The 18,193-nt window shown below is 47.2% G+C and overlaps 1 protein-coding gene across 1 annotated transcript in view; it reads right to left on the bottom strand.

The window, feature by feature from the left end:
• The window catches only part of FLG (filaggrin), an 81,127-nt gene extending 63,783 nt beyond the window's left edge, over positions 1-17,344 (bottom strand). The window contains exons 1-3 of the mRNA XM_036273234.1: positions 17,207-17,344; positions 15,238-16,387; positions 13,717-15,198 (exon numbers count right to left, since the gene is read on the bottom strand). Coding sequence (XP_036129127.1) covers positions 13,717-15,198; positions 15,238-16,387; positions 17,207-17,344 — 2,770 coding nt within the window. The remainder of the gene's footprint in view (positions 1-13,716; positions 15,199-15,237; positions 16,388-17,206) is intronic.
• Positions 17,345-18,193: the final 849 nt, after the last annotated feature.

The following is an 18,193-nucleotide window of genomic DNA, read 5'->3' as shown; positions in this document are numbered from 1 at the left end:
GCAAAAGAAACGATCATCAAAATGGAAAGGCAAGCCACTGTATGGGAGAACATCATTGCCAATGATGTATCAGATAAGGGGTTAATTTCCAATATATACAGAGAGCTCACACAACTCCACAAAAGGAAGACAAAGAACCCAATTAAAAAATGGGCAGAGGAGCTGAATAGACACCTCTCCAAACAGGACATACAAATGGCCAAGAGACATATGAAGAAATGCTCAACATCACTAATCATCCGAGAGATGCAAATTAAAACAACAATGAGGTATCACCTCACACCTGTCAGAATGGCCGCCATCAACAAATCATCAAACAACAAGTGTTGGCGAGGGTGTGGAGAAAAGGGAACTCTAATACACTGCTGGTGGGAATGCAGACTGGTGCAGCCGCTATGGAAAACAATATGGTGCTACCTCAAAAAATTAAAAATTGAACTTCCATTTGACCCAGTGATCCCACTGCTGGGAATATACCCTAAGAAGCCTGAAACACCAATCAGGAAGAATATATGTACCCCCATGTTCATAGCAGCACTATTTACAATAGCTAAGATCTGGAAACAGCCCAAGTGTCCACCAGTAGACGAATGGATCAAAAAGCTGTGGTACATATACACAATGGAGTACTATGCAGCGGTAAGAAAGAAAGATCTCTTATCCTTTGAGACGACATGGAGGGACCTGGAAAGTATTATCCTAAGTGAAAGAAGCCAAGCAGAAAAAGACAAATACCACATGATCTCACTTATATACGGAATATAATGAACATAACAGTCTGAGGAATACAGTAGACCCAGACACATGGAAGTAGGGCACAGACTGACATCCCTCAGAAGAGGGGATGGGGGGTGGGGGGGTGGGAAGAGATAAACCACAGAACTTATATGCATGTATGCATGACCAATGGACATGGACAACTAAGCCGGGGACAGGGTGGAGGGGGTGGGGTGGGGGGTGCCAATGGGGTAAAAAGGTAAAATATCTGTAACAAAAAAATAAATAAAAATTCATAATAAAAAAAAAAAAAAAAAAAAAAAAAAAAAAAAAAAAAAAAAAGAATGTCCCATGTGCACTTGAGAAGAATGTGAATTCTACAGTTTTGGGGTGTAATTCTCTGTAGATATCTATTAAATTTATTTGAAATTTCTGGTCAAGATGGCGGCGTAGGTAAACGCGGTATCGCATCCTCCCACAACCACATCAAAGTTACAACTAAACTACAGAACAACCATCATTCAAAACTGCCTGAAATCAAGCTGAATGGAAGTCCTACAACTACGAAATTAAAGCAGCAGCCACATCCAGACTGGTAGGAGGGGCGGAGGCACGAGGGGCGGCAGCGGCGGTGCGACGGGCTGGTCCCACACCCACATGTGGCGGATAAAAATCAGGAGGCTCCCGTGACTGGGAAGGTCCTTTCTGAGGACTAAGGGGTCCCCGTCCAACACCAGGTGCCCCGCTCAGCATTCCAGTGCCAGGAAAAGAGGTCCCCATAACTTCTGGCTGGAAAAACCAGCGGGAACTGAGGCTCAGGGAGGCTGAGGTGGCTGGAGCCCCAGGCAGCTCCTCTTAAAGGGCCCGAGCATGGACTTATCAGACTCACTCCCCCTAAGCTTGGAGGGGAGGCAGCTCCAGGGGCGCCAGAGACATACAGGGAAGAACTGAGCTGTTTGGCACTGGAGCGAGGGCTGGAGAGGGGGCTTTCTCAGGACAAACGTGCTGTAAGAGGCCTTTATTCCTTTGGTGAGCCCTTCTTGGGGGTGGCAGACAGTCGCCATATCTGGGACTCCAGGGCTCACACTGGTAGCCCTGCCCTGGTGACTCCCTGAGGCCCCACCCCACCCCACCCAACTTTCAAGCCCACCCAAGCTGTTGCCGCTTGCTTAACCGTACGATTGGCCAGTCTTGGATCCTGCTTCAGGTTTTTCCTAAATTCTTTCAAATGAGCAGCATCTGGTCTCAGCGAGCCCCATACCTCTCATTAAGTAATACTGTACACTGAAACAAACACAGGGAGGCAGCCAAAATGAGGAGACAAAGAAACAGGTCCCAAATGAAAGAACAGAACAAAACCCCAAGAAAATAACTAAGTGAAATGGAGATAAGCAACCTAACAGATACTGAGTTCAAAATACTGCTTATAAGGATGCTCAATGAACTTAGTGAGAACCTCAGTGAACTTAGGGAGGACCTCAAGAGCATAAAAAAGGACCAGTTAGAAACCATGGATACACAGTTAGAATTGAAGGAGGCATTAACTGAAATAAAGAATAATTTACACAGCTTCAATAATAGAGTATGTAAATCCAAGGAGCAAACCATCGATTTGGAATATAAGGAAGCAAAAAATCCCCAATCAGAACAGCAAAAAGAAAAAAGAATCCAAAAAAATGAGGATAGTGTAAGGAGCCTCTGGGACAACTTCAAGCGTGCCAACATTCGCATCTTGAGGGTGCCAGAAGGAGAAGAGTGAGAACAAGAAATCGAAAGCCTGTTTGAAACAATAATGGCAGAAAACTTTCCTAACTTGGTGAAGGAAACAGACATACAAGTCCAGGAAGCACAGAGAGTCCCAAACAAGATGAACCCCAAGAGGCCCACACCAAGACACATCATCATCAAAATGCAAAAGGTTCAAGACAAAGAGAGAATCTTAAAAGCAGCAAGAGAAAGGCAGCTAGTTACCTACAAGGGAGTTCCCATTAGGCTGTCAGCTGATTTCTCAAAAGAAACTTTGCAGGCTGGAAGGGAGTGGCAAGAAATATTCAGAGTGAAGAAAAGCAAGAATCTACAACCAAAATTACTCTATCCTGCAGAGCTGTCATTTAGAATCGATGGACATATAAAAACTTTCCCAGACAAGAAAAAGCTAAAGGAGTTCATCACTACCAAACCGTTATTATATGAAATGATATAGGGTCTTTTTGAAGAAAAAGATAACAAACAAAATGGCAATGAATAGATATCTATCAACAATGGAATCTACAAGCAAAATGAACAGGTAGAACAGAAACATTCTCATAGATACAGAGAACATTTTGTTGGTTGCCAGTTGGGAAGGGGGTTGGGGGAATGGATGAAAAAGGTGAAGGGATTAAGAAGCACAAATTCATTGCTAGACTGACAAACCTCAAAGGGAAAGGACTTGGGGGGGGGGGGGTGGGAAGAAATAAACCAAAGAACTTATATGCATAACCAATGGACACAGACAATAGTGTGGGAAAAGGTGGGAGGGGGGCGGGAGTGGGGAGGAGGGGGTCAATGGGGGAAAAATGTGGAGCATCTGTAATACATTTTACATCCAACAATAAAGATTTTTTTTAAAAAAAAAGAAAGAAAGAAAAAGTAATAAATTCATTTGATGTAGTGCTTCATTTAGAATGTGTGTTTCCTTGTTAATTTTTTGTCTAGAAGATCTATCCAGTGATATCAGCAGGGTATTGAAGTCCCCTGCTATGATTAGATTGCCAAGCTTTGAAGTCCTCCAAAAGATTTTTAATATATATTGGTGCTCCTCAATTGGATGCATATATGTTTACCAAGGTTATATCTTCCTGTTGGATAGATCCTTTCAGTATTTTGCAGTGGCCTTCTTTGTTTCTAGTTATGGTCTTCATTTTGAAATCTACTTTTTCAGATATGAGTATTGCTACCCCAGCTTTTTTTTCCCTTTCCATTTGCTTGGAAGATTTTTTTCCATCCCTTCACTTTCAACCTATGTGAGTCTTTTGTTGTGGTTGGGTTTCTTGTAAACAACATATATGTGAGTCATGCTTTCTTATCCAGTCAGCTACTCTCTGTCTTTTTATCGGAGCATTCAAACCATTCACATTTAAGGTGATAATTGATGTGTACTTATTTATTGCCATTTTTGTTTAGTGTAGTTCTATTTTTCTTCCTATTCTTCTACTAGTTATAGCAGTCCTTTTAGCATATCTTGCAGTGCTGGTTTGATGTTAATATATTCCCTTAGCCCTTTTTTTTTTTTTTTTGTCTGGAAAGCTCTTTATTTGATCTTCTATTTTGAATGATAGCCTTACTGGGTAGAGTAGTTTTGGATTCTGATCCTTGTTTTTCATGACCTTGATTACTTCATGCCACTCCCTTCTGGCCTGTAGTGTTTCTGTTGAGAAGTCAGCTGAGAGGCTTATTGGGTTTCCTTTGCAGGTAACCTGTTGCTTATCTCTTGCTGCCTTTAGGATTCTTTCTTTGTCTTTAATTTTTGGCATTTTAATTACTATGTGTCTTGGTGTGGGCCTGTTTGGGTTCTTCTTACTTGGGGCTCTCTGTGCTTCTTGAACTTGAATGCCTTCTTCCTTCACCAAGTTAGGAAAATTTTCTGTCACTATTTCTTCAAATATATTCTCTAACCCTTGCCCATTTTCTTCCTCTTTGGGGCCTACTATGATACAAATGTTATTACGTTTCCAGTTGTCCCACAGTTCTCTTCAGCTGTCTTCCTGTTTTTAAATTATTTTTTTCCTTTGTTTTTTTTATTGGTTGATTTTTTTCTACCCTGTCTTCTAATTCACTGATCCGGTCCTCAGCTTCCTCTACTCTGCTGGTTAGTTCTTCCAATGTGTTCTTAATTTCTGCTATGTCATTCTTCATTTCCACTTGGTTGGTTTTCAATGTTTCTATATCTTTACTCATGGGGCTGATGTCCTTACTCATGCTGTTGAGCTTCCTCAAGATCATGGCTCTGAACTCTACCTCTGATAATTTGCTTAGCTGCTTTTTATGGCTCTCATCTTTGATAGAGTTCTCTTGTTCTTTCATTTGGGATTTGTTTCCTTGTTTCACCATTATGGTTATCTAGTGGGTTTTGGAGCCTACCAAATTTTTCCTGTGGGTGTTGATGTTCTGTTGTTCATGGCTCCCTCTGCTGCATTTGCATGAGCCTGGGTGGGCCCACGTTAAACACCACTGTTGTCTTACTTTCCTGGGTAGATTTGTAAACCCAGGAAAGGTTCAGTTATCCTCTAGCTTTTTCCTGGTGGCTAGTAGTCTCAGTTACTCCGTGCCTTGGAATATAGTCTTGGTGTTCTGCATAAGAGGATCTCCAGAGGGTGGAATAGATGCTGGTTATTAATGAGCCTCAATTTGCATTTCTTTGCTTCACCTGGGAAAGGCTAAATCTCTAAGGGGGCCACTGCTGCTTTTCCCTACAGCTCTGGGAAGGAACACACTGGCCACCGTTCTTTGTGGCTGCAAGTCAGCAAAAACTCTGAGTGTCCTCAAAATACAGGGTGTCCCCACAGAGTTCCAGCCCAGTCTGCCCTCCCTCTGCTGTAGCCCCCAGGTGAGTGGCTGTGGCTATTTTAGCACTCTGTCTCGGCTCTCTGCACTGTGGAGTGGGCTTGGTCTTTATTCCCCAACGGCGCTGCTCACAGCTAAGACTGCTGCTGTCCGTGGGCTCCCAGCCTGCCACCGTCTTGTGCCTCCATAGATCCTACCAGTGTCCCTGGTTATATGGTCCTGTCCTGTTGCTTTTCTGTTGCTTTTTTCTAAGGATTTATCTTTATTTTGGTCCTGGGAGATCGTCTACTTAGCTTCTATTCAGTTCGCCTCCATTTTTCACATCCTCTATGCCTATCTTATGTGCAGCAGGGTCTAATAGGCCTTTCTGGTGCTCACGCACCCTGCAGGTCCCGAGGGTAACTGGATCTCACAGTCCCTTTGGGAACCTGGCTCTATGCCTATGTTATGGGCTGCTAGGTTGCACAGGCCTCTCTGGTGCTTCAGCACCCCACAGGCCTCGTGGGTATCTAGATTGCACAGTACCTCCTGGGTCTCACAGGCCTCTCTGGTGCTTCAGCACCCTGCAGGTCCTGTGGGCAACTGGATGGCACAGTCCCTGCTGGGTTGAACAGGCCTCTCTGCAGGTCCTGTGGGCAGGTTCTGTGGGCAGGCAGCTGGATTGCACCAGTCTCTCTCTCTTGGGCTCTGGCTTCTCACTGCTCTTGTGGGCTACTGGACTGCATAGGCCTCTGTGTAGCCCTAGGTCCCGCTGCTGGCAGCTGGGGAGTGCTGCTGCCCCATGGGGCTCAACTCCTGCTCAGCTTTTGTTGTAGTTCTTGGGGATGGGTCTCAGCTGCTGGTCTGTGCTTCTGTTGCCTGGGAATGGATGTCTGTTCCCCAGCCTCTGTTGCTGGGGGTATATCTCAACTCTGATTGGGCTGCTACTGTGGAGGATGGTGCTGGGTTCCTGGCCGTTTGTGGCTTCTGCAACCAGCACCTTGGCAGCTCCACTGCTGTGCACTGGTCTGTTTTGACACAGAGTGTTCACTGGTTTGATGGTGCCAGGTGCGCTGGTGGGCTCAGGTTGCTGGGCTCTAGTCGCTCCCACTGCCTTCTCCCAGGGAAGACCTGGGATCTTCCAAAATGGTGGAACCTCCCCTTGGCACTGGGAGAAGGGCCCTGAAGGGCCACTTACCGGGGTAGCTGGCTGCTCCTGTCCACAGCACAGGAACCTTCTTCTCCATGTCTCGGGTTTGGTCGTCCACCCTCACATCCACTCACACTCTCTTACACACTCACACACTCACTCACTCTCTCACACACTCACTCTCCCTCTGGTCCTGCCGGCCACTATATTCCACCCATCATTTTATTGAATTTTAGAGCGAGAGGAAGGTAGAGGGAGAGATAGAAACATCAATATGAGAGACTGATCAGCTGCCTCCTGCACACCCCCTACCAGGAATCAAGCCCACAGTGCAGGCATGTTCCCTGACCAGGAATTGAACAGACAACCTTTCAGTGCACTGGCTGATGCCCACCAACTGAGCCACACTGGTCAGGGCAAGAAGTATATTTTGAATCATTCTCTTTCTACTGGAAAACTCAGGACCCCATTAGTCTCCCCTGCTATTAGCCTCCATTGGGAAGGGTATTTCAATTAATATGTTTGACAGAGCAGGTTCATGATGCATCTCATTTCTAGAGCTTGGGTTGTCTTGGGGTATAGTGCTTGGGATCATGTTCGATGATTGCTGTGATGATCATTATTAATCAAGCATCTGAGGTCAACCCATCAATATAAAGCATTTCTTTCTGTAAATGCTTTGGACAGTAATTACATTGAGGAAAAGATCAGATGTGATTGAGTTTTGCCTTCTTTTGTTTCTCTATTATTGGTATGCTATACTGCCATCTAGGTGTTCAAAGGTAGAAGGAAATGTGCATCTGAGCTCATGATAGGGAGCACTGTTTGTGTTTGTGAGGATGAAAGAGAAGTAAAACTACACCTTGATGAAAAGTTTATTGTTAATTTTTATGCAATACAATTTTCTGGATCCTATATCCAGGAGGTCATGACAATAAATTCAAAGGTAGTCATACAGAATTCCAGTGGTGGCACAAAAGAAGCAATTCTTCTGAATCATCAATATCATAACATTTTTTGCTCAGAACATGGAATGTGTTACAATGTTATTAGAGAAATTTTGGCTCCTGAATCATGTCTCTTAGCTTCCTGGATAGGGTTGTCAGTAAATAGTTAAAACAAAACCGGAAAATCTAAAACTTGAATTTCAGATAATTTAAAAAATACCCATTTTATCCCAAAGCACCCAAATCACTTTTGTCCTATAGTATTAAATATAGTTCCAAATGACATTTATTTCTTTCATTTACTGTTTTTCAATGAAAGAGCTCAATGGTTAAGGAGCTTTATAAAAAAAACACCTTACACAAAACAAAAGAGTACCACAGTTAAAGTCCTTATGCCCCCACTACCAAAAGAAGGGATCATGTTAAATATCTTAATTCCATGCGTGTGTCTCATTTCTTCTTTAGGTTAATTCTTATCTTAAGTTAGTTTTCTATTATCTTTAATTAATTATTCAAAGTAATAGTACTTTTGTTCTTGGATATATTGATAGAGTGGGGTGTTGCTATCTAAGTAAAAGGAACCTGAGCCTGTTCTTTCCCTTCCATGGTAACCTCTGGCCTCAGAGTCTCTTGCCTGCTCATCATCTATCTGCAGACTATATCTTCTGATGCTCCCTAACATACTTGATCCAGACTCTTGCTTTTGCCTTCCCCCATTCCATGCAGTTGTACTGCTTGATGAGCACTTATATCTATACTCCCCAGGTCCTGTATGATCTTGACTATAAAGAGAGTGACTAGAAATGGATCTTTGACTTCTACTTCTGCTGTCACTTGACAGCCCATAACTGTCACTTGATTGGTCATGGCTATAGACTTGTATTTCATTGGTGTTGAGTGCAGATTGATCCTGGGAATTTCCTGATTGTCCATGACTTGATCCTTGTCTTGCTACACTTATGCTAGATTTCACTTGAGCTTCAGAAGATATATCTCCAAACTGCTGGTGACTGGATCCATGTATACCTACTGTGTTGAACTCTGATTTTCCATGCCTAGATCCTGATTGTTCATATATCTGTTTCCCTGAATATTTTGTATGCACTATACTGTTATTGTGGGATTGCTGCCTACTAGTTAAACTAGATTCTGAATGGCCATGGGCTGATCCTTGATTGTTTACAGCACTATCCCTTGACCTAACAGGGCTAGAATGGCTGCTGTTTGTTCTACTGCCACCAGAAGGTCCATACCCAGAATGCCCATAGTCATATTCTGCACTTCCAAAGCTGCCATGTGTACAGCCTTGACCGCAGGCATGATTTTGTCTTCCACTAATTTGTGAATGAGAGTGACTACTTCCAGAATGGTAATGATGGCTACTTGATTGTGTCCTATGTTCTCCAATGTCACTGGCCTCACTGTGACTAGATCCCCTTCTTCCGCTTAGGCCAGACCCTTCCAATCCGGATTGCCCAAGACCAGCCTGTGCATGCTCACTGGTGACACCTGAGTGTCCATGAGTACTTCTCTGTCTCCCTCTAAGAGAGGATCTGGACTCTCCATGTTGAGACCCAGACTGGCCCTGTAGGGACCCAGGGTGTCTCTGTGAGCCTCCTGAATGAAGTTCACTGTCACTGGACTCACTGTGACTAGATCCCCTTCTTCCACTTAGGCCAGACCCTTCCAATCCGGATTGCCCATGACCAGCCTGCGCATGTTCACTGGTGACTCCTGAGTGTCCATGAGTACTTCCCTGTCTCCCTCTATGAGAGGATCTGGACTCTCCATGTTGAGAACCAGACTGGCCCTGTAGGGACCCAGGGTGTCTCTGTGAGCCTCCTGAATGAAGTTCACTGTCACTGGACTCACTGTGACTAGATCCCCTTCTTCCACTTAGGCCAGACCCTTCCAATCCGGATTGCCCATGACTAGCCTGCGCATGTTCACTGGTGACTCCTGAGTGTCCATGAGTACTTCCCTGTCTCCCTCTAAGAGAGGATCTGGACTCTCCATGTTGAGAACCAGACTGGCCCTGTAGGGACCCAGGGTTTCTCTGTGAGCCTCCTGAATGAAGTTCACTGTCACTGGACTCACTGTGACTAGATCCCCTTCTTCCACTTAGGCCAGACCCTTCCAATCCGGATTGCCCATGACTAGCCTGCGCATGTTCACTGGTGACTCCTGAGTGTCCATGAGTACTTCCCTGTCTCCCTCTAAGAGAGGATCCAGACTCTCCATGCTGAGACCCAGCCTGGCGCTGTCGGGACCCTGAATGTCTCTGTGAGCCTCCTGAATGAAGTTCACTGTGACTGGACTCACTGTGACTAGATCCCCTTCTTCCACTTAGGCCAGACCCTTCCAATCCGGATTGCCCACGACCAGCCTGCGCATGTTCACTGGTGACTCCTGAGTGTCCATGAGTGCTTCCCTGTCTCCCTCTAAGAGAGGATCCGGACTCTCCATGTTGAGACCCAGCTTGGCCCTGTCGGGACCCAGGGTGTCTCTGTGAGCCTCCTGAATGAAGTTCACTGTGACTGGTCTCACTGTGACTAGATCCCCTTCGTCCACTTAGGCCAGACCCTTCCAATCCGGATTGCCCACGACCAGCCTGCGCATGTTCACTGGTGACTCCTGAGTGTCCATGAGTACTTCCCTGTCTCCCTCTAACAGAGGATCTGGACTCTCCATGTTGAGAACCAGACTGGCCCTGTAGGGACCCAGGGTGTCTCTGTGAGCCTCCTGAATGAAGTTCACTGTCACTGGACTCACTGTGACTAGATCCCCTTCTTCCACTTAGGCCAGACCCTTCCAATCCGGATTGCCCATGACTAGCCTGCGCATGTTCACTGGTGACTCCTGAGTGTCCATGAGTACTTCCCTGTCTCCCTCTAAGAGAGGATCCGGACTCTCCATGTTGAGACCCAGCCTGGCCCTGTCGGGACCCTGAATGTCTCTGTGAGCTTCCTGAATGAAGTTCACTGTGACTGGCCTCACTGTGACTAGATCCCCTTCTTCCACTTAGGCCAGACCCTTCCGATCCGGATTGCCCACGAGCAGCCTGCGCATGTTCACTGGTGACTCCTGAGTGTCCATGAGTACTTCCCTGTCTCCCTCTAAGAGAGGATCCAGACTCTCCATGTTGAGACCCAGCTTGGCCCTGTAGGGACCCAGGGTGTCTCTGTGAGCCTCCTGAATGAAGTTCACTGTCACTGGACTCGCTGTGACAACATCCCCTTCTTCCACTTAGGCCAGACCCTTCCAATCTGGATTGCCCATGACCAGCCTGCGCATGTTCACTGGTGACTCCTGAGTGTCCATGAGTACTTCCCTGTCTCCCTCTAACAGAGGATCTGGACTCTCCATGTTGAGACCCAGTCTGGCCCTGTAGGGACCCTGGGTGTCTCTGTGAGCCTCCTGAATGAAGTTCACTGTCACTGGACTCACTGTGACTAGATCCCCTTCTTCCACTTAGGCCAGACCCTTCCAATCCAGATTGCCCATGACTAGCCTGTGCATGTTCACTGGTGACTCCTGAGTGTCCATGAGTACTTCCCTGCCTCCCTCTAAGAGAGGATCCGGACTCTCCATGTTGAGACCCAGCTTGGCCCTGTCGGGACCCTGAATGTCTCTGTGAGCCTCCTGAATGACGTTCACTGTGACTGGACTCACTGTGACTAGATCCCCTTCTTCCACTTAGGCCAGACCCTTCCGATCCGGATTGCCCATGACCAGCCTGCGCATGTTCACTGGTGACTCCTGAGTGTCCATGAGTACTTCCCTGTCTCCCTCTAAGAGAGGATCCGGACTCTCCATGTTGAGACCCAGCTTGGCCCTGTAGGGACCCAGGGTGTCTCTGTGAGCCTCCTGAATGAAGTTCACTGTCACTGGACTCGCTGTGACAACATCCCCTTCTTCCACTTAGGCCAGACCCTTCCAATCTGGATTGCCCATGACCAGCCTGCGCATGTTCACTGGTGACTCCTGAGTGTCCATGAGTACTTCCCTGTCTCCCTCTAACAGAGGATCTGGACTCTCCATGTTGAGACCCAGCTTGGCCCTGTAGGGACCCTGGGTGTCTCTGTGAGCCTCCTGAATGAAGTTCACTGTCACTGGACTCACTGTGACTAGATCCCCTTCTTCCACTTAGGCCAGACCCTTCCAATCCAGATTGCCCATGACTAGCCTGTGCATGTTCACTGGTGACTCCTGAGTGTCCATGAGTACTTCCCTGTCTCCCTCTAAGAGAGGATCCGGACTCTCCATGTTGAGACCCAGCCTGGCCCTGTCGGGACCCTGAATGTCTCTGTGAGCCTCCTGAATGAAGTTCACTGTGACTGGCCTCACTGTGACTAGATCCCCTTCTTCCACTTAGGCCAGACCCTTCCGATCCGGATTGCCCATGACCAGCCTGCGCATGTTCACTGGTGACTCCTGAGTGTCCATGAGTACTTCCCTGTCTCCCTCTAAGAGAGGATCCGGACTCTCCATGTTGAGACCCAGCTTGGCCCTGTAGGGACCCAGGGTGTCTCTGTGAGCCTCCTGAATGAAGTTCACTGTCACTGGACTCGCTGTGACAACATCCCCTTCTTCCACTTAGGCCAGACCCTTCCAATCCGGATTGCCCATGACCAGCCTGCGCATGTTCACTGGTGACTCCTGAGTGTCCATGAGTACTTCCCTGTCTCCCTCTAAGAGAGGATCCGGACTCTCCATGTTGAGACCCAGCCTGGCCCTGTCGGGACCCTGAATGTCTCTGTGAGCCTCCTGAATGAAGTTCACTGTGACTGGCCTCACTGTGACTAGATCCCCTTCTTCCACTTAGGCCAGACCCTTCCAATCCGGATTGCCCATGACCAGCCTGCGCATGTTCACTGGTGACTCCTGAGTGTCCATGAGTACTTCCCTGTCTCCCTCTAAGAGAGGATCCGGACTCTCCATGTTGAGACCCAGCTTGGCCCTGTAGGGACCCAGGGTGTCTCTGTGAGCCTCCTGAATGAAGTTCACTGTCACTGGACTCGCTGTGACAACATCCCCTTCTTTCACTTAGGCCAGACCCTTCCAATCCGGATTGCCCATGACTAGCCTGCGCATGTTCACTGGTGACTCCTGAGTGTCCATGAGTACTTCCCTGTCTCCCTCTAAGAGAGGATCCGGACTCTCCATGCTGAGACCCAGCCTGGCCCTGTCGGGACCCTGAATGTCTCTGTGAGCCTCCTGAATGAAGTTCACTGTGACTGGACTCACTGTGACTAGATCCCCTTCTTCCACTTAGGCCAGACCCTTCCAATCCGGATTGCCCATGACTAGCCTGCGCATGTTCACTGGTGACTCCTGAGTGTCCATGAGTACTTCCCTGCCTCCCTCTAAGAGAGGATCCAGACTCTCCATGTTGAGACCCAGCTTGTCCTTGTAGGGACCCAGGGTGTCTCTGTGAGCCTCCTGAAGGAAGTTCACTGTCACTGGACTCGCTGTGACTAGATCTCCTTCTTCCACTTAGGCCAGACCCTTCCAATCCAGATTGCCCACGACCAGCCTGCGCATGTTCACTGGTGACTCCTGAGTGTCCATGAGTTGTTCCCTGTCTCCCTCTAAGATCGGATCTGGACTCTCCATGTTGAGACCCAGCCTGGCCCTGTCGGTACCCTGAATGTCTCTGTGAGCCTCCTGAATGAAGTTCACTGTGACTGGCCTCACTGTGACTAGATCCCCTTCTTCCACTTAGACCAGACCCTTCCAATCCGGATTGCCCATGACCAGCCTGCGCATGTTCACTGGTGACTCCTGAGTGTCCATGAGTACTTCCCTGTCTCCCTCTAAGAGAAGATCCGGACTCTCCATGTTGAGACCCAGCCTGGTCCTGTAGGGTCCCTGAATGTCTCTGTGAGCTTCCTGAATGAAGTTCACTGTCACTGGACTCACTGTGACTAGATCCCCTTCTTCCACTTAGGCCAGACCCTTCCAATCCGGATTGCCCATGACTAGCCTGCGCATGTTCGCTGGTGACTCCTGAGTGTCCATGAGTACTTCCCTGTCTCCCTCTAAGAGAGGATCCGGACTCTCCATGTTGAGACCCAGCCTGGCCCTGTCGGGACCCTGAATGTCTCTGTGAGCTTCCTGAATGAAGTTCACTCTGACTGGCCTCACTGTGACTAGATCCCCTTCTTCCACTTAGGCCAGACCCTTGCAATCCGGATTGCCCACGACCAGCCTGTGCATGTTCACTGGTGACTCCTGAGTGTCCACGAGTAGTTCCCTGACCTGAGCTAGACCCATATTTTCCAAAGCCTGAGGACTGACTTGAGCTAGACCCATATTTTCCAAAGCCTGAGGACTGACTTGAGCCAGACCCCTGCTGTCCAAAGCCTGAGGACTGACCTGACCCAGATCTGTGTTGTCCAAAGCCTGCGGACTGACTTGAGCCAGATCTGTGTTGGCCATGACCAGAGGACTGACCTGAGCTAGACCCATGTTGTCCTAATCCTGAGGACTGAGCTGAGCCAGATCCGTGTTGGCCATGACCAGAGTACTGACCTGAGCTAGATCCATGTTGTCCAAATCCTGAGGACTGAGCTGAGCCAGATCTGTGTTGGGCATGACCAGAGGACTGACCTGAGCTAGACCCATGTTGTCCAAATCCTGAGTACTGTCCTGAGCCAGATCCGTGTTGGCCATGACTAGAGGACTGACCTGAGCTAGATTCGTGTTGTCCAAAGCCTGAGGACTGACCTGAGCCAGATCTGTGTTGGCCATGACCAGCGGACTGACCTGAGCTAGATCCGTGTTGTCCAAAGCCTGAGGACTGTCCTGAGCCAGATCTGTGTTGGGCATGACTAGAGGACTGACCTGAGCTGGACCCATGTTGTCCAAATCCTGAGGACTGTCCTGAGCCAGATCCGTGTTGGCCATGACTAGAGGACTGACCTGAGCTAGATCCGTGTTGTCCAAAGCCTGAGGACTGTCCTGAGCCAGATCTGTGTTGGGCATGACCAGAGGACTGACCTGAGCTGGACCCATGTTGTCCAAATCCTGAGGACTGTCCTGAGCCAGATCCGTGTTGGCCATGACTAGAGGACTGACCTGAGCTAGATCCGTGTTGTCCAAAGCCTGAGGACTGACCTGAGCCAGATCCGTGTTGGCCATGACTAGAGGACTGACCTGAGCTAGATCCATGTTGTCCAAAGCCTGAGGACTGTCCTGAGCCAGATCCGTGTTGGCCATGACCAGAGGACTGACCTGAGCTAGACCCGTGTTGTCCAAAGCCTGAGGACTGACCTGAGCCAGATCCGTGTTGGCCATGACCAGAGGACTGACCTGAGCTAGACCCGTGTTGTCCAAAGCCTGAGGACTGACCTGAGCCAGATCCGTGTTGACCATGACCAGAGGACTGACCTGAGCTAGATCCATGTTGTCCAAAGCCTGAGGACTGACCTGAGCCAGATCCTTGTTGGCCATGACCAGAGGACTGACCTGAGCTAGACCCGTGTTGTCCAAAGCCTGAGGACTGACCTGAGCCAGATCCGTGTTGGCCATGACCAGAGGACTGACCTGAGCTAGATCCATGTTGTCCAAAGCCTGAGGACTGACCTGAGCCAGATCCATGTTGGCCATGACCAGAGGACTGACCTGAGCTAGATCCATGTTGTCCAAAGCCTGAGGACTGTCCTGAGCCAGATCCGTGTTGGCCATGACCAGAGGACTGACCTGAGCTAGACCCATGTTGTCCAAAGCCTGAGGACTGTCCTGAGCCAGATCCATGTTGGCCATGACCTGAGGACTGTCCTGAGCCAGATCCATGTTGTTCAAAGCCCGAGGACTGACCTGAACCCGACCCGTGTTGTTCAAAGCCTGAGGACTGACCTGAGCCACATCCATATTGGCCATGGCCAGAAGACTGACCTGAGCCAGATCCATATTCACCACATTGAGAATATTCATTTGATGCACACCCTTTTTGATTAGAGTTCATAGAGTGTCTACAGGAACCAGATCCTTGTTGACCACAATTAGAAGACTGACTTGCTCCAGACCCATATTGTCCACAGCAAGAGGACTGACTTGATCTCATTCCATGTTGTCCTCCACAGTTCTGTGGTTGACAACATGCCCCGGATCCATATCTTCTTCTATGACAAGAAGGTTCGCTACAGTAGCTAGGCTTGCATTGACCATATCCAGAGGATTGACCTGAGATACATTTATGACTTTGTCTTCCACTATTTCCTGATTGACAACCTGACTGAATACAGCTAGATTTATTTCCTTGCCCTCCAAATCTGCCTGCCTGACAGGAGCTAGAAGCATTTTGTGTTCCTCCACACCCACTTGAGTTGCTGGAACCACATGCATAGCTCTGTCTTCCATACTCTCCTGAACCTTTAGAGCTAGATTCAAGATTTTGTCCTCCATTCTTTCCTGACTGAGTAGAGTTTGATTCATGCCCACTTGCCTCTAGTCCACCTGACAGACCACCATGACCTTTTCTTCCCCCACTCTTAGACCCAGATCCAGATGTGTATTCCTCCCCAGATTCCCTGGAGGGGCTAACATGTGGCTTGTTTCTTCGTTTCTCTAGCTCTCCAGAGCTGGAACCGCGTCTTTCTTTGCCACTACTCTGTGAGTCACCAGAGCTAGACCCGCGGCGCTTTTTTTCAAATCCCTCTTGGTTTTCTGAGCTAGATAAACCACTTTGCCTCCCCAGCCTCCTGGAATGGGACCCATGTCTATATTTCCGAGTTCTCCCCGAACCCTCAGAATGAAAACCATGCTCCTCTCCCTCACTCACACTTGGATTTCTATAACCTGATTTGTGTCTTGATATATTCTCATCTTCTTCTGTTTCACTTTCTTCCTCTTGGTGTTGGTGACCATGCATATGCTTCTGCTTCTTTGACCCTGAAGCTTTGCAGTATTCTTTGCTGAGAACCTTGTTGCAGGCCATAGCCAGCTTGAATACCATCAGAAGAAACTCAGTAAAGTCCAGTCTTCGGTCATGATCTCGATCCAGCATATGCATAATGACATCCACTGTGTCTGGATCATCAGGGTTCTGTACATAAGCAACACACCAAAGGAGTCTTGGTCAGGCTAACCCACATACTCAGCTAAAATATTTAGACAAGACTATGGAATTGTAGATGTTCAACACTAAACATTTTAATCCAATCAAGGATTACTTTAAGCTGAGGCAGCCTAATAGGACCCAGCAGATGTGAAGAAGTGACAGAAAACATAAAGACTGTTGGGATCCTCAAAAGAATACAGCCCAAGGACCTAAGGTAGAGAACTAAGTACTCAAGTACGGTATGCAGGAAGGACTTGAATAAACTAAGTTCGGTACCTTGTGAGTTTTAGTTTTACATACATTTTAAACATTATATGTTAATATGTTCCATGTTAGGTTCTATAATTTTGAAGTTAATAAATGAGTCCTTTCCAAGTAGATGGAAAAAAATGCCTGTATTTTGTTTTTGGTTTTTAGTTATCCTGGCTACTTGGTCAACTCCCACTATAGATGATTTTCCTTTCTATAGTTTTTCTTCCCCATTTGATAGGGTAATTTATTAATTCATGTCTTAGTACAAATTTTATTTTTCAAATTTTATTTTTCACTTTTTCAGAATGGGAAGCCTGGGGGCATGAAGATGTCTGAGGGTCTACATAGTGGGAATGCACAGAAAAAATGAAAAATCATTCACTTTTCTGAAAGTAAACACTGCCTCAACAGACTTTCTGATGTACCAGAAAGGTACTGCTCATAGAGTTTTCTCAAAGACCCCTGGAACTATGCACTTTTTAGCTAATATTTGGTTATATCACAAAATGTACAGGACTGTAGGAGCCTTCAGTTCTAGCACATGGTCCTTACCTTCAGAATTGGCCGAAATTCTTTCTCCAGAAGTTCCTTTAGGTCATCCTTGCTCAGTGTGCCACATTCCCCATCTTGGTTGGTATATTTGTAGAAAACATCAATGACGGTGACAACACTTCTCAAGAGGTTGGTCATCTTTCTGCACGTTTAAGTGAACCTAGGGAGAAAAACAAAAGACTCTATCATTCATTTTCTTTTTCCTTTTTTAAAAATTTTTTATTTTTTTTGTTATAGATGTTTCTCCTTTTTTACCCCATTGGCACCCCCCCCCCCGCCCCATCCCCAGCTTTGTTGTCCATGCCCTTTGGTTATGCATACATGCATATAAGTTCTGTGGTTTATCTCTTCCCATGCCCACCACCCTCTCATTTTCTTTCCTTTTATTTTACAAGCGGTTCTGATTTTAATCATCATCATCATGATTTTTCAAATCTCTTGTCTCTTTAAAACTGAAAACACCTCAAAAAGTAAAGATGGTCAGGACGATACCAAACCTTTCAACACAGTGAAAAATAACTTTGTTAACATTAGTCATGGCGTGTTACTGGCCAAACTGGGACTACATGTCAGGTCTCCATGCTCTGGATGAATAAATTCTTTTCTTAATGTCTCTAAACTTTGTGTACTTTGGTGTCTTGGGTGTTGTCCTGGGGCTTCCAAAGTTTCCAGAACCACCCAGACATATTTCCCCAGTCTTTCTTGCTAGTTTTACTGATTTTTCTAGAGTCAAAATTGACAGACCTTCTACCCTGCATACCTCAGGCACCAAAGCTAAACTGGACCCTCAAGACTTTCAGGAAATAAAAAATGGGCAAAGTGGGCCAATGCTCTCCTGGTTTTCCAGAGGCCTGAGATAGCCCTCATGAGAACTTAGGAACTAGCCTAATCTTAGGCCTTGGCCTAACACTGTTCTCTTTCATTAATCAGGGAGAAAGGCTCAGAAATGCAGGCAGCAGTTTGGCTCGTAAATGATTTGATCTAGGA

Source organism: Molossus molossus, unplaced genomic scaffold (genome assembly GCF_014108415.1).
Source record: "Molossus molossus isolate mMolMol1 unplaced genomic scaffold, mMolMol1.p scaffold_m16_p_20, whole genome shotgun sequence".
Classification (NCBI taxonomy): domain Eukaryota; kingdom Metazoa; phylum Chordata; class Mammalia; order Chiroptera; family Molossidae; genus Molossus; species Molossus molossus.
This window is presented reverse-complemented; position numbering and strand designations above follow the sequence as displayed.